At 43.2% G+C, this 13,290-nt stretch overlaps 1 protein-coding gene across 1 annotated transcript in view; it reads right to left on the bottom strand.

Annotated features, from left to right (window-relative positions):
- Positions 1-6: 6 nt before the first annotated feature.
- The window catches only part of TERB2 (telomere repeat binding bouquet formation protein 2), a 53,924-nt gene continuing 40,640 nt past the window's right edge, over positions 7-13,290 (bottom strand). The window contains exons 5-7 of the mRNA XM_088444615.1: positions 10,637-10,698; positions 3,523-3,611; positions 7-155 (exon numbers count right to left, since the gene is read on the bottom strand). Of these exons, the coding sequence (XP_088300741.1) occupies positions 7-155; positions 3,523-3,611; positions 10,637-10,698 (300 nt within the window). The remainder of the gene's footprint in view (positions 156-3,522; positions 3,612-10,636; positions 10,699-13,290) is intronic.

Here is a 13,290-nt window from a genome sequence, read left to right on the forward strand (position 1 = left end):
AAAGTATTAAGCATTTTTTTTGTTTAGTACATTTTTAATCCCTGAAAAATTGTTACTTTCACCTTGAACGCAAAAAACGAAATATTCTGAAGCATCAGGTGTGAAATCATGCAGCTCTCCTGAGAATTTCTTCATTTGATCAATGGAAATGTAACCTATAGCAGAGAGAAATTCCTGTAACTAAGTACTCTATAAAAGACATCACAAAAGTAACTAAATATGCAGTTTCTTGCAAAATAATTCAGCTCTATTGAAAGCTATGCATTACATATGATCTGTTTCAAACACCTTTAAAAAAAACAACCAGATTTAAAAAAACAAAAACAAAAAACCTTTGTTGAAATATTTAAAACATACATCACAACAAAATGAGAACACGCTGTCAGAAGAATACAGAGTGCAATACAGACGTGCAATTAAAACAAAGTGTATAGCAAACAAAAAGGTACAAAAATACATTACCATTGGCACCTTTAAGCTAGAAAGGTAGAATAGAAACTAAGCAATAGAAAAGCACTGCACAGATCACTATGATTTGTATAGGCTTTATTATGTGTGAAACTGTAGAAATAGTTAAAAAATAAAAAAACACAAAAAACTGAGGTCCCCCCCCCCTAAATCCATAATCAGCCTTGGGCCTTTCAGCCTGATCTCGTACTAGAAAATTGTGGGGGGGGGGGTAAGAAACCGGCGTGTGACCCCGCTTAATTTTCAATGACCAGCTCCAAACTGGTCAGCCCAGAGCTGAAAATCCTCGGAGAGTCGGGATGCCAGAAATAAGTGGTCCCCCCCCTCCCAAGGATCAACCAGCCCAGGGCTATTCACCACATCTCTGGTGGCGGCTGATGCAGTGCTAATGTTGTAAAAAGTACATAAAAATATTGTTCTTTACAGTGGGACTACAGATCCCAGCAAGTCTGCCCTGGCAGGCTGACACTTTGTGGCATGTCTGCAGGCATCTGTAGTCCCCATGTAAAGAAAATATTAAAATAACTACAATACACACAGACTGTTTAAAAAAAAAACCGCCAACGCATTGGATCCGATCCTCTTTGGTCCATGTAGAAGTCCACTGGTCTTTGGACACAAAAAAAATGCAAACTCATTCCCAGCCGGACACGCACTGTAAATGGGGCTTGAGTCAGAGTTGTATGGTATTGCACAGCCTCAGGGAAGCGGCTGTGCAATACCATACAACTAATATGCTAATGCAGCAGAAGGCGTCTGGTGTAAATAGATGCCTCCACCGAAGACACTGCATTGGATCTTCTGCGAGACCATCTGAGGTTTCTCAGTTTGCCCCTCACATCTCTGTAGCCAGGGCCTGGAGATGCAGACACTGGCCTCCACACTTCCACAAAACGGAGACGTTCTTGCGTACTACTCTGAATCATGCCCATGGTACAGTTCCTAATGCGAAATGACAGGGTCACCCGCGGTCACTTCCAATGAAGTCAATGTGGGGAATAGCCCTGATTGATCCTCGGGAGGCATTTTGTTTGAGGTACTGACTTTCCGAGGATTTCCAGCCCTGAGCTGATCAGTTTGGGGTTGGTTTTATATTATAGCAGTGAAACCCACGCTGTCTTTCCCTGCTACAGTGTAAGCCCCCCAGCTAGTTCAGCCTGGTGCTGGATATTGGAGAATAGAGGGTACCCCATGCCAGTTTTCCCAGTATCAGACCAGGCTGAAAGGTCCAGGGCTGGTTATGGATTGGAGGGGGACCCCATGCAGGTTTTTTTTTGTTTTTTTTTTAACTTATAATTTTTAAATATTTCTATCATTTGAAACAATGAAGCCTGCACACATCATAGTGATCTGTGCAGTGCTTCTTCCAAACTCTTCTGTCCCCGGCAGGTCTATTATTTGGGTGGATTTCAAAACCCCTGCTTTATAAATCTGGGGTTTCTATTCTATTCTTTCTATTGTCTAAAACATAGATGGTGCTTTGATATTCAATTCTAAATTGTGTTTTCACACCGGGATTTAGTCCAAAGAGGAGGAACAAAATCAAATCCACCAAATAACAAAATTTAAGGGTCCACTGCGGGGGACAGGAGGGAGGGTGGTCAGACATAGAAGGGGGCATCGAAAAGTGCATTAAAGGTTTAAAGAAGATGGGGAACAAATACATTTTAAAATTTCTTATAAATCTCTACTGGAATCCCATCCACCTCATGTTCCTTGGAGGCAGGGAAAGATGAAATAGCCAAAACAAGTTCTTCTACAGTGAATCATCGTCTTCTCCTGAGACAGTTTCAGCAGTGTAATATGGGACAAATATTCCTGAAGCCGGAAATGGGAGTAAGAGGCCCTAGTCATGTACAAGGATTTGTAATATTGCATAAATGTATCATAATGCCCTCCCCCGAAAAATGAATAACATTAGATCACAGGTTCTCAAACTCGGTCCTCAGGACCCCAAACAGTGCATGTTTTCCAGTTCTCACAGAATCACAAGTGAAATAATTATTTCCACCTGTGGATTTTTTTAAATGTGTCATTTAGTGATGAATACACCTGTGCACATTCTAGGTTACCTGGAAAACGTGACCTGTGTGGTGTCTGAGGACCAAGTTTGACAACCACTGCATTAGATGAATCTGAAATAACGGGGATGGCTTTGGACACAGAAACCTCCTTGGTCAAAAATGCTAAGAGGTCTATGTACTAAGCAGTGGTAAGAAACAAGAGTGAAAAGTGATAAGGTGCCAGCCAGTCAGCTCCAACTGTCATTTTTCAAACACAGCCTGTGAGATGGCAGTTGGGAGCTGATTGGTATTTTATCACTTATCACTTTTCACTCTGTCTCTTATCACTGCTTAGTACATAGACCCCTAAATAGCTTACGTCAACATCAGTATAACCTTTTATGTGTTGGAAGATTTGTTTTACCATACGGTGGGCAAAAGAAGCATAAGGTGAAACGTGATGTTCGATATCTTAGAATGGATGATATAAATGATGTCCTTTTACATTCATACAGTAAAGAATGTGAGCAATGCCCACTTACTGAGCCCCAACTCCTCCCACCAACTGCTGCAAACTTTTCTTTGTAGCTGCCATCATCAATGGCGATTTTGCACTTTGTAAATTGAGCCCTATGTTACATTACACATTCCCTCACCTACTTTTCCTATTCATGGTCTTTTAAGCAGGGATCTTGTTATAGTGTCTGTGTGTAAATATTACAACTATGCAATTGTTAGAATGCTCTGTATGTACTACTAAGGCCGGGCACACACTAGGACGATCTCTGCACGATAAGTTGTATCCAGGCCTAGGATTGCACAGTTTGTACGGGCAATCTTCATCTCGATGATCGTGCCGATTGCCCATCGACCTAGTGTGTACCCGGCCTTAGGCTGTACAGCACTGTGGAATATAATAGAAATAATAGCTTGCATATTTATATGATTTTCCTTCATTTTTGCACTGACATTATGTTTGTCAATACTGAATTTGATGAAAATGAATTACAAAAAATAAATTAAATTACCAGTAAAAACTTCAGTATTTTACCTGTGAACATGTTATTTACAGGGTAATTGAGAAGGGTGTGGCACATCACATCATCAGAGAGGTCGCTGCCAGTCTTCCAAACCTCTTTCCTGTAGAAAGCCACATTATTCAAGAAGGTAATTTACTAACAGTGAAACTTGGTGCATCAAATTTACTTTTGCCCAATAGTGTGTACTTTTTACGGATTCAAGCACTGATAAATGCTGTCAAAAGCCCAAGGGGGACATTTATCAAGTAGCAATGTTTTGGTGTGGGTTTGCAGTTACTACACATTGCCATTGAGTCTGCCCTACAAACTGCCGTATTTATCATGTAGAGGTTTGTAGGATTAAAACTCCAATCACCGACGATGGATGACAAACTTGCCAAAACCCTTTCAACTGCCTCCTTGTATAAGGAAAAGCTGTATGTTTTTATACATATGACTTGTCTGATTTACAAGCTCTCTAAACACATGGGATTTGTACCTCACCTGCACTATAAGACCCCCTCTGCCGTTTGCTTTATTGGCTTTCAACCCCTTCCATATCCTGTTCAAACTCTTGACCCTCACTTACTAAGCAGTTACTCTCTCTCCATCATCATACATTTCACACCTCATTTCTATCCACACTCCCGCCTATCCCATCCCATTCAGATTTTCCTTCAATCTTGCAAGTTTCACACTGTCACTAAAATAAACCTCTTCATCAGAGTCTGCCATCTACTACTCACTCCTCCCATGTCCTATGCTTCTCCCCAGTTCACCTTCCATCTGTTCACCCCTGCTCTTAGCATGTAAACTCTTATAGGCAGGGCCCTCCTTCCTCATGTTTCATCCCTAACACTAACCAGTGCTCCCTGTTTTTTTTTTTCCTAGTCCCTCTCAGTGACTTTGATTCTGTGTGCTCAACCTTCACTGGGTACAGTCTCCGTGAATACTGAACTGCCTTCCCCTCCCCTTGACTCACGTTGCTATCAAGATACAGGGATTTACCCTACCCTTGCTTATATCTGCGTCATGGCAAGTTAATTGTTTTTTAGGGAAGCAATCGGGAAGTCGGCTGACATTATACCGATAGCCGGCTTCCCGACTATCATAAGACGGCGAGGGTGAAATGACCGGTGTCTAGATGTAGACGCCTGTCATTTTGCCGAAGCTGCCAGACCGGCGCCCGGCATCCCGATCGAAGTGATGCCGGGCGCCGCTGCGGACAGCCGCCGGGGGGGAGGGTTAAGTTTAAGGCTCCCAGGGGGGACTTAGGGTTAGGCCCCCTCCCCGAGAGGTTAGGGTTAGGCACCTCCCCGGGGGACTTAGGTTTAGGCGGCGGCAGGGCCTGTCGGGACTACTGTCCCGGGCCCGGGCACTCCGCCAAAGAAGGGGGGCCAGGCCCGCTCCTACCACCCACCCACCACTATTGTTTGAGCAAGGCAAAGGGGCCTCCTGTCTGATGCCTGCCCGCCCACCCACCGCAAATGAATGGGGCCTCCCCCGCCGCTACTGCCTCGCCCAGCATGTAAGAGGTGACTGTTCCCTGTTTGCATGAGCAATAAAGTTTATTATCCGGCGCGCGTGACGTCACCGCGCCACTAATGGAGAGAGGAGCCGCAGCGCCCTTGACGACCATAGAGCAGAAGCCTGGCCCTAACCTAGAACAAAAGGTAAGATCATTCATATGCTGCTTGGCTGGGGAAGAAGGGGGCTGGCTGGACCAGTGTGCAGTGAGGCAGAAGGGGGCTGGCTTGACCAGTGTGCAGTGACGCAGAAGGGGGCTGGAAACGGCAGATTGCAGGACTAGAGAGACAAACTGTACATAGTCACATAGTGTGTGTGTGTATAAAATATATATATATACATATAGTGTCTGTATGTATGTATATACAGTATATATAAATATATAGTGTGTGTATATATCTATATATAAATATATATATATATATATATATAGTTTATGTGTATACAGTATATATATATATATATATATATGTATAGATATGTGCGTGAGCGCATATATGTGTGTGCGTAGACTGTGTATGTGTATATATATATATATATATAATAAAATAAAATGTGTTTTTATTTATCTGTTTGGAGACATAACATCGGCATCTAGCAGCAGCAAACCAGGAACATGCTGCATTTCTATATACAGGGTGTAAGGAGGGTGTACTACCTGTACATGCCGTCGGCTGCAGAAGGGCTCCGCCTCACGTTTTTTGTAATGTATGGGAAGGGGGGTGGGCCCTGCCTATTTTGACAGTCCCAGGCCCCACAATTTCAGATGGCAGTCCTGGGCGGCGGGGAAGGGGGGGGTTAGGTTTAGGCACTTAGAGGGGGGATAAGGGTTAGGGTTAGGCACCCTAAAGGAGGGTTAGGGGGTTAGAATTAGGCTAGTGTATACTTAACTTAGATGATCGAGATTTCCTCCTCTGCCGGCCTCCTGGTGGCGGGATTCCAAATACCAGCCAGGGGACCGCCGGTAATTCGTATGTATTCCGTTTTTTTACACTGTACTGTACCACAGTTATGTCAACTTAGTTACTTTACCATTGTTGTGTCAGTATCTCTATGTTGCACATTAAAAAAATATATATAATAATAAAAGGTGGAATACTACCTGCAGGGATGTCGAGACATCAGACCGGCACGGGTACTGAAGGAGCGTGGGATGCACAGTCCTATGGTGTGTGCGCAATGGGGGATGTGGTTATGCCTCCCCTGCACTCCCATGTCCCTAGAGAGGCCTGGGCAATTTGTACACACTCTCCATTCCCTTTTCTAACTGCCTACTATTAGTTAATAGGAGAGAGCACAGAGAGGAGAGATTAGTGGAGTGTTTAAAACTTCCTTTTGATTACTGAGAGATTATTTTGTGCCTTTGCTTTGTATTTTTGTCTGTTTAACATTTATTGCTCATTGCCTTTTTGTATTTACAGTGCATCCAGAAAGTATTCACAGCGCTTCACTTTTTCCATATTTTGTTATGTTACAGCCTTATTCCAAAATGGAATAAATTCATTTTTGTCCTCAAAATTTTACACACAATACCCCATAATGACAACGTGTTAAAAGTTTTTTTGAGATTTTTGCAAATTTAATTTAAAAAAACAACTAAGAAATCACATGTACATAAGTATTCACAGCCTTTGCTCAATACTTTGTTGATGCACCTTTGGCAGAAATTACAGCCTCAAGTCTTTTTGAATATGATTCCACAAGCTTGGCACACCTATCTTTGGGCAGTTTCGCCCATTCCTCTTTGCAGCACCTCTCAAGCCCCATCAGGTTGGATGGGAAGCGTTGGTGCACAGCCATTTTCAGATCTCTCCAGAGATGTTCAATCGGATTCAAGTCTGGGCTCTGGCTGGGCCACTCAAGGACATTCACAGAGTTGTCCTGAAGCCACTCCTTTGATATCTTGGCTGTGTGCTTAAGGTCGTTGTCCTGGTGAAAGATGAACCGTCGTCCCAGTCTGAGGTCAAGAGCGCTCTGGAGCAGGTTGTCATCCAGGATGTCTCTGTACATTGCTGCATTCATCTTTCACTCCATCCTGACTAGTCTCCCAGTTCCTGCTGCTGAAAACCATCCCCACAGCATGATGCTGCCACCACCATGCTTCACTATAGGGATGGTATTGGCCTGGTGATGAACGGTGCCTGGTTTCCTCCAAACATAACGCCTGGCATTCACGTCAAAGAGTTCAGTCTTTGTCTCATCATACCAGAAAATTTTGTTTCTCATGGTCTGAGAGTCCTTCAGGTGCATTTTGGCAAACTCCAGGTGGGCTTCCATGTGCTTTTTACTAAGGAGTGCTCTGACAGAGTGACCATCGGGTTCTTGGTCACCTCCCTGACTAGGGCCCTTCTCCCATGATCGTTCAATTTAGATGGAGGCCACTATGCTCATTGGGACCTTCAAAGCAGCAGATATTTTTCTGCACCCTTCCCCAGATTTGTGCCTCGAGACAATCCTGTCTCGGAGGTCTACAGACAATTCCTTGGACTTCATACTTGGTTTGTGCTCTGACATGCACTGTCAAGTGTGGGACTTTATATAGACAGGTGTATGCCTTTCAAAATCATGTCCAAACAACTGAATTTACAACAGGTAGGCTCCAATTAAGCTGTAGGAACATCTCAAGGATGATCAGTGGAAACAGGATGCACCTGAGCTCAATTTTGAGCTTCATGGCAAAGCTTGTGAATACTTATGTACATGTGATTTCTTAGTTTTTTATTTTAATTAAATTTGCAAAAATCTCAAAAAAACTTTTTACACGTTGTCATTATGGGGTATTGTGTGTAGAATTTTGAGGACAAAAATGAATGTATTCAATTTTGGAATAAGGCTGTAACATAACAAAATGTGGAAAAAGTGAAGCGCTGTGAATACTTTCCGGATGCACTGTATCTGTCTTATTTGTGAGTGAGTGCATTTGTTAGTACTGTCTTTTTTCTCCTTTTCTGTCTTGTCTGTCATATTTGTCTTTGTCAGGATAGCTAGTGGGAGGAGAGGGGATAAAGTATGGGTAGTAGTTTATTGTGTCCTAACAGGCCAGCAGCGTCCTCTTTGAGACTTCTCACTTGCCAGAGCCACCTCTTCTTCCCCGAAAAGTTTATTGAAAAGTTACTGTGCACGTGACAGGCAGTAATGCAAACTTAAAAGGGCATATTCATTACATAAAACTTATAGAAACCATAATCAAAAATCCAGTGGAGGGACCAATTTTACAAAAAGGAGAGAAGGGGAAGAGAAGATAGACTATACGGCATGGCGAACTATGAAGAAAAATGGAAGAAATTGACGGAGAATGAAAAAAAGAGAGGGAGGAGGAAAGAAGAGAAAAAGAAAGAACTCGGTTAGGACTATATAAGATAACTAGGGTTTCTGAACATTACTCAAATGGGGAGCGAGAGTTATGTAGGAAAGTCATGTGCTCCATACTTTGTCAAAGGATTTGGAGGAGTTATTTATTATACTGGTCATAAATTCCATATAGTAGACATATGAAACTCTGTAGATTATCTCCTGAAGTGATGGAAGGACAGGTTTCTACCAATCAGCTGCCAATTGACATGTGTTGGCAGTGACTAAATGCTATGGTAATTTATTTTGATGGCAGGCAGCTGACAGGAATCCTAATTGGAGACGAAAGAATTTGCCTCTCCAGCATCTATCTGAAGCATCTGGAGGATTCTTTTTTGTTTTTTTAAATGAGATGGCACATAGGACCTGATTCAGAGCCGCTCGAAAAAAGCGAGCGCTCTCTCTGAATCAGGGCGGCCGCTTTTTAAAAAAAAAAACGGCCTCCTGGCCACTCGCTAAGCTGTGGGTGCTTTTGTGAGCGGCCAGGTGATGGTCGCGATAGTCCCGACCATCGGGCTTGCGACGGGACCCTTGTGGTAGGGTCTCGTCTGCCGCAAGCCCCAGTGAGCTTCCAGCTCTAATAGAGCCGGAAGCTCACTACTGACATCACTGGTGATGTCAGTAGGGCCGCCCACAAACGGTAGGTGTTCCTTCAGGAACGCCTCCGTTTGTCCAGCCACGCCCCTACCCCACCTACAAAACGGGGTGAGCTGTCGATCAACACCGACAGCCGCCCCGTTTGTAACGAGCTCCGGAGCGAATGATTTCTCGCTCGCTCCGGGGCTCGCGCACGCCGCGTGTGTGCACTGCCCAGCCATCGACCCGCTTGTGAGCGCATAGCGCTTACGAGCTGGTCTGAATCACGCCCACAGTACCATCTATACAGTAGCTTGTAGACATTATCTCTTAGATTAACATAAATCGAGCTGGAGGCAGAATTCTCTCCGATGTCTGTCCAATCATCATCTTCAAACGATTTCCCCAGCTCTGCTTCCCAAGCCAGCACATTTGGGTCAAGAGGGGATACAGGAGCCTCAATCAACTCAGAGAGCAAATAGGCCTTTCGTAGAAGAGCGCCTGAGACAGAGCTATTCTATTGTAGTAAGGGTTCTATGGGAAAGACAGTGTTTGACTTTGGAGTAAAAATGTCTGAGCTGGAGGAAATGCTAAAGGTTTTTAGAGGGAATGGCACATTTGAATTGGATGTCAGAGAATGAGGGGAAAGTGGTGCCGTGCATGAGGTCATTTAAATATCTGTTGCCGCCTACTTTCCATGGAATAAGTGAACCTTTTGACATATCTGGGGGAAAGTCTGGATTATTAAAACTTGAGATATTAGGGAGTAAATTTACTAAAGTGAGAGCTTTTAGAAGTGAGTTTCAGAAGAGTTGTTGCCAATAGCAACCAATCAGATTCTACTTAACATTTAACTAGCACCTTCTAGAAGATAATAGCTAGAATCTGATTGGTTGCTATGGGCAACATCTCTTCTAAAACTCACTTCTAAAAACTCTCTCTTTAGTAAAATTACCCCTGGGAGAGGGAAGAAGAGAAAATTAATATTGCCAATTTTGCACTGTCCTAGGTAGTCAATGAATGGCCAACTATCAGATGATGGGAAGTAACTTTAGGTCACTGTGGTCGAGGGAGCCAGAGGGACAAAACAGGCGCCAACCCCAGGCCATCTGCTTCAATCACTGTCCAACTTTTGTGAACTCCAGGGCTGCACCATTGTATGCACTGTACGAGCTATGCGGCCACATTATATTGTTTGAAGTTCAGTATACCAAATCCACCTCCTTGCGAGGAGCGCTGAAGTAGTTTAAACCACACACGAGGACGTCTACTTTCCAAAATAAAGTGCGATGTGTGATGCTATATAAATTTAAATACTTGAGGGGAGGGGAATGAAATGGGATGGTTTGGAAAAGATATAGGAGCCAAGGGAGTATGTTCATCTTTACTGAACTGATACAACCACCTAGAGTCACCTCTTTTGTTTAACGGGTTTTCCAGCTGTTTTAGAAACCACAACTTTATAAATCCAACAATGTGATGTTGAATATGTAAACAATGGATATGACGATTTGTGGTTTGTCTGGCTTGAAAATGGCAGCTTTGAGGCTAATTCCCAGCAGATTTGCTTTTGATAACCCCAGAGGCTTGTTTCCCACACACAAACATGATAAAAATCCACTTGATAAATTTCCCCCAAGTGTGTTCACAGGGTGAATTGAAGATTGACTTATATGCCCCTGCTGTTCCTACCTTGTAATGCACTCAATGCTCCTGTTGTCATTCTCGGTATCTCTACAAGGTGTTTTCTTCCCCTTGACAGAGTAATGATTTTAGTTACAATGCCTGTTATTTGCTGTAACTCACCAAAACAAATGTGCATGAGCATGTCAAAATCAGGGTAAAAAAATTGATTACGTGCTTCAAGTTGCTTGTTAAATGAGGCATGCTAAGTATTAATAGGGAGAGCATTGTTTATACAGTATGCTATGGTTACAGGGTCACCAAATATAAAAAGGAGAAAAAATGCAAGATGTCATGCAATAGTCTGTGGAGGTGTATGTATATAGGTGGAAAATTACACTGGCACTGGGGAGGAACTCTGGAGAAAAAATTCATACTGTACAGCGGTACAACATGAAAGATTTATCCATCACATTTATTGCTCAAAAATGACAATACAATTAATACCCTTTAGCGAGGGATATGAATAATAATACACAGCACAGTGAATGAACACAAAAAACCAATTACCCTTCAATAAGGGAAGGTACACAGTTAAAAATAGAAGGTGGTAGACATGTACCCTATGGGTGAGTACTTAGTACCCTTAGGACATCCGGTACCAGTAACCTAAGGGTCCCAGTGCTCACCCATAGGGTACGTGTCTGCCACCTATTTTTAACCTTCCCTTTTTGAAGGAATAAATGTGATTGATAAATCTTTCATGTTGTACCGCTGTATGAATTATTTCTCCAGAGTTCCTCCCCAGCACCAGTGTAAATTTCCACCTATATACATATATCCCAATTGTTTTCTCTTTGTCCTTAAGGTGAAAGGACTGTATTACAGGTTCAGGGGAAGGGTAGCGCCCAAAGGTGTCCCATGCTTTATTAAGTCTGCGGAGGTACTGTAGTTAGAAACTTGTCTACCAAATCGGACAGCTCCAAAGTAGGGCAACATTTCTACCTTTTTTTTTTTTTTATCCCTATGCTTCACTTTGATATTAGTCATGTAGTAAAACTGATATTCATAACTAAAGGATACATTTTCTTTAACAAAAAAATGGGTCTGATGCTGATTTATGTATGTGCCCATTTTTTAGTGTAAAATAAATAACAAGTAGGAAGGATCCGGTGCAGGTGGCTGAATAAAGTAGTGGGAATACATATCGAGAATCTGCGCATGCTATATTATTTGTGGTTGGTCAATGGCCGGTGCAAATAACAGGATTTTGGTACTTACCGATAAATCCCTTTCTCCGATTCCATAGGGGACACTGGAGGCTAAAGACAGTGGGGTATAAATGGTGCCAAGTGGAGCTGGCACTTTAAATTTCAAGAAGTGTGACTAGCTCCTCCCCCTCTATACCCCCCCCCCCCATACAAGCCCCAGTCTTAGAAAACTGTGCCCGAGGGGAGCTGAGAAAAAAACAAAACGGATGCAAGCACACAGAACACAAGAAAAGGTTGAAATAACAGTAACACAACCAGAGACATAAAACAGTTCTCTAATAGTCATACCATAAAATGACCCAACCCTGGCAGGAAGGAACAGCGCAGTGTGGGCGTCCAGTGTCCCCTATGGAAACGGAAAAAGGGATTTATCGGTAAGTACCAAAATCCTGTTTTCTCCTTCATCCTGTAGGGGACACTGGAGGCTAAAGACAGTGGGGACGTTCCAGAGCTCCCATTACGGACGGGAAAGTGCTGAGAACCCAGCCATGCGGCGCTGCAGAGGCCGCAAACATGTCAAATCTATAAAAAATAATAAAGGCATGCCAGCCAGACCAAGTAGCCACACGGCAAAGAAACTCTATGGAAAAACCCAGCGAGCAGCCACCCACGAGGAACCGACTGAGCAGGTGGATGCAGTAAAAAAGGTGGAGGCTCACTAAAGGATGCCATACCCACCTGTCTGAAGGTCAGACAACTCCAGCAGGCCAGCGACTGTGTGGAGGCTGGCTAGCAAGGACAAACAGCATCATATAAAACAAATAGTGTATCTGCTTTAGTTATGGCTGCAGTCCTATCCACAGAAATACATAGAGCCCTAACAACATCTAAGGGTCTAGAATGAAGGTGAATCTTGTGGAAGAACCGGTACCACAATCAGTTGTTGATTTGGAAAAACCAAAACCACCTTTGGAAGAAAGTCCATTGTTGTACAGAAATCCGCTCTATCCTCGTGAAAAACCAAGTCTGGAGGATGACAGGATAGAGCTAAATTTTTGACCGACACCCTCCTGGCTGAGGTCAGTGCGAGAAGAAGTATTACCTTCCACGAAAGGTATTTAACTCCACTGACTCCAGAGGTTCGAACAGAGGAGACTGTAAGAAGGAAAGTACGAGATCCAAATCCCATAGAGCCGTAGGAGGAACAAAGGGTGGTTGAAACCGAATCACACCATGAAGAAAAAGCTGTACCTTCTTTTGGAAGAAAACTTCAGAGCTGAAATCTGAACTTTCAGAGAACCCAGCTGTGTTGAGAAACTAGCTTGCATAAATAGCATAAATCTGGCTAGATTGAATTCTGTAGGGAGAACCCTTCTATGTTCACACCCGAAACATAAATCTTCCAAAAACGGTGGTAATGTTTAGAAGGAACTTCTTTTCGGGCTCTAAACATAGTAGGGATTACACTGGATGGGATCCCTTTACATCCTAAGATGGCCCTTTCAAAAGCCA

The sequence above is a fragment of the Taudactylus pleione genome, unplaced genomic scaffold (genome assembly GCF_031769625.1).
Source record: "Taudactylus pleione unplaced genomic scaffold, aTauple2 ptg000019l, whole genome shotgun sequence".
Taxonomy (NCBI): Eukaryota; Metazoa; Chordata; class Amphibia; order Anura; family Myobatrachidae; genus Taudactylus; species Taudactylus pleione.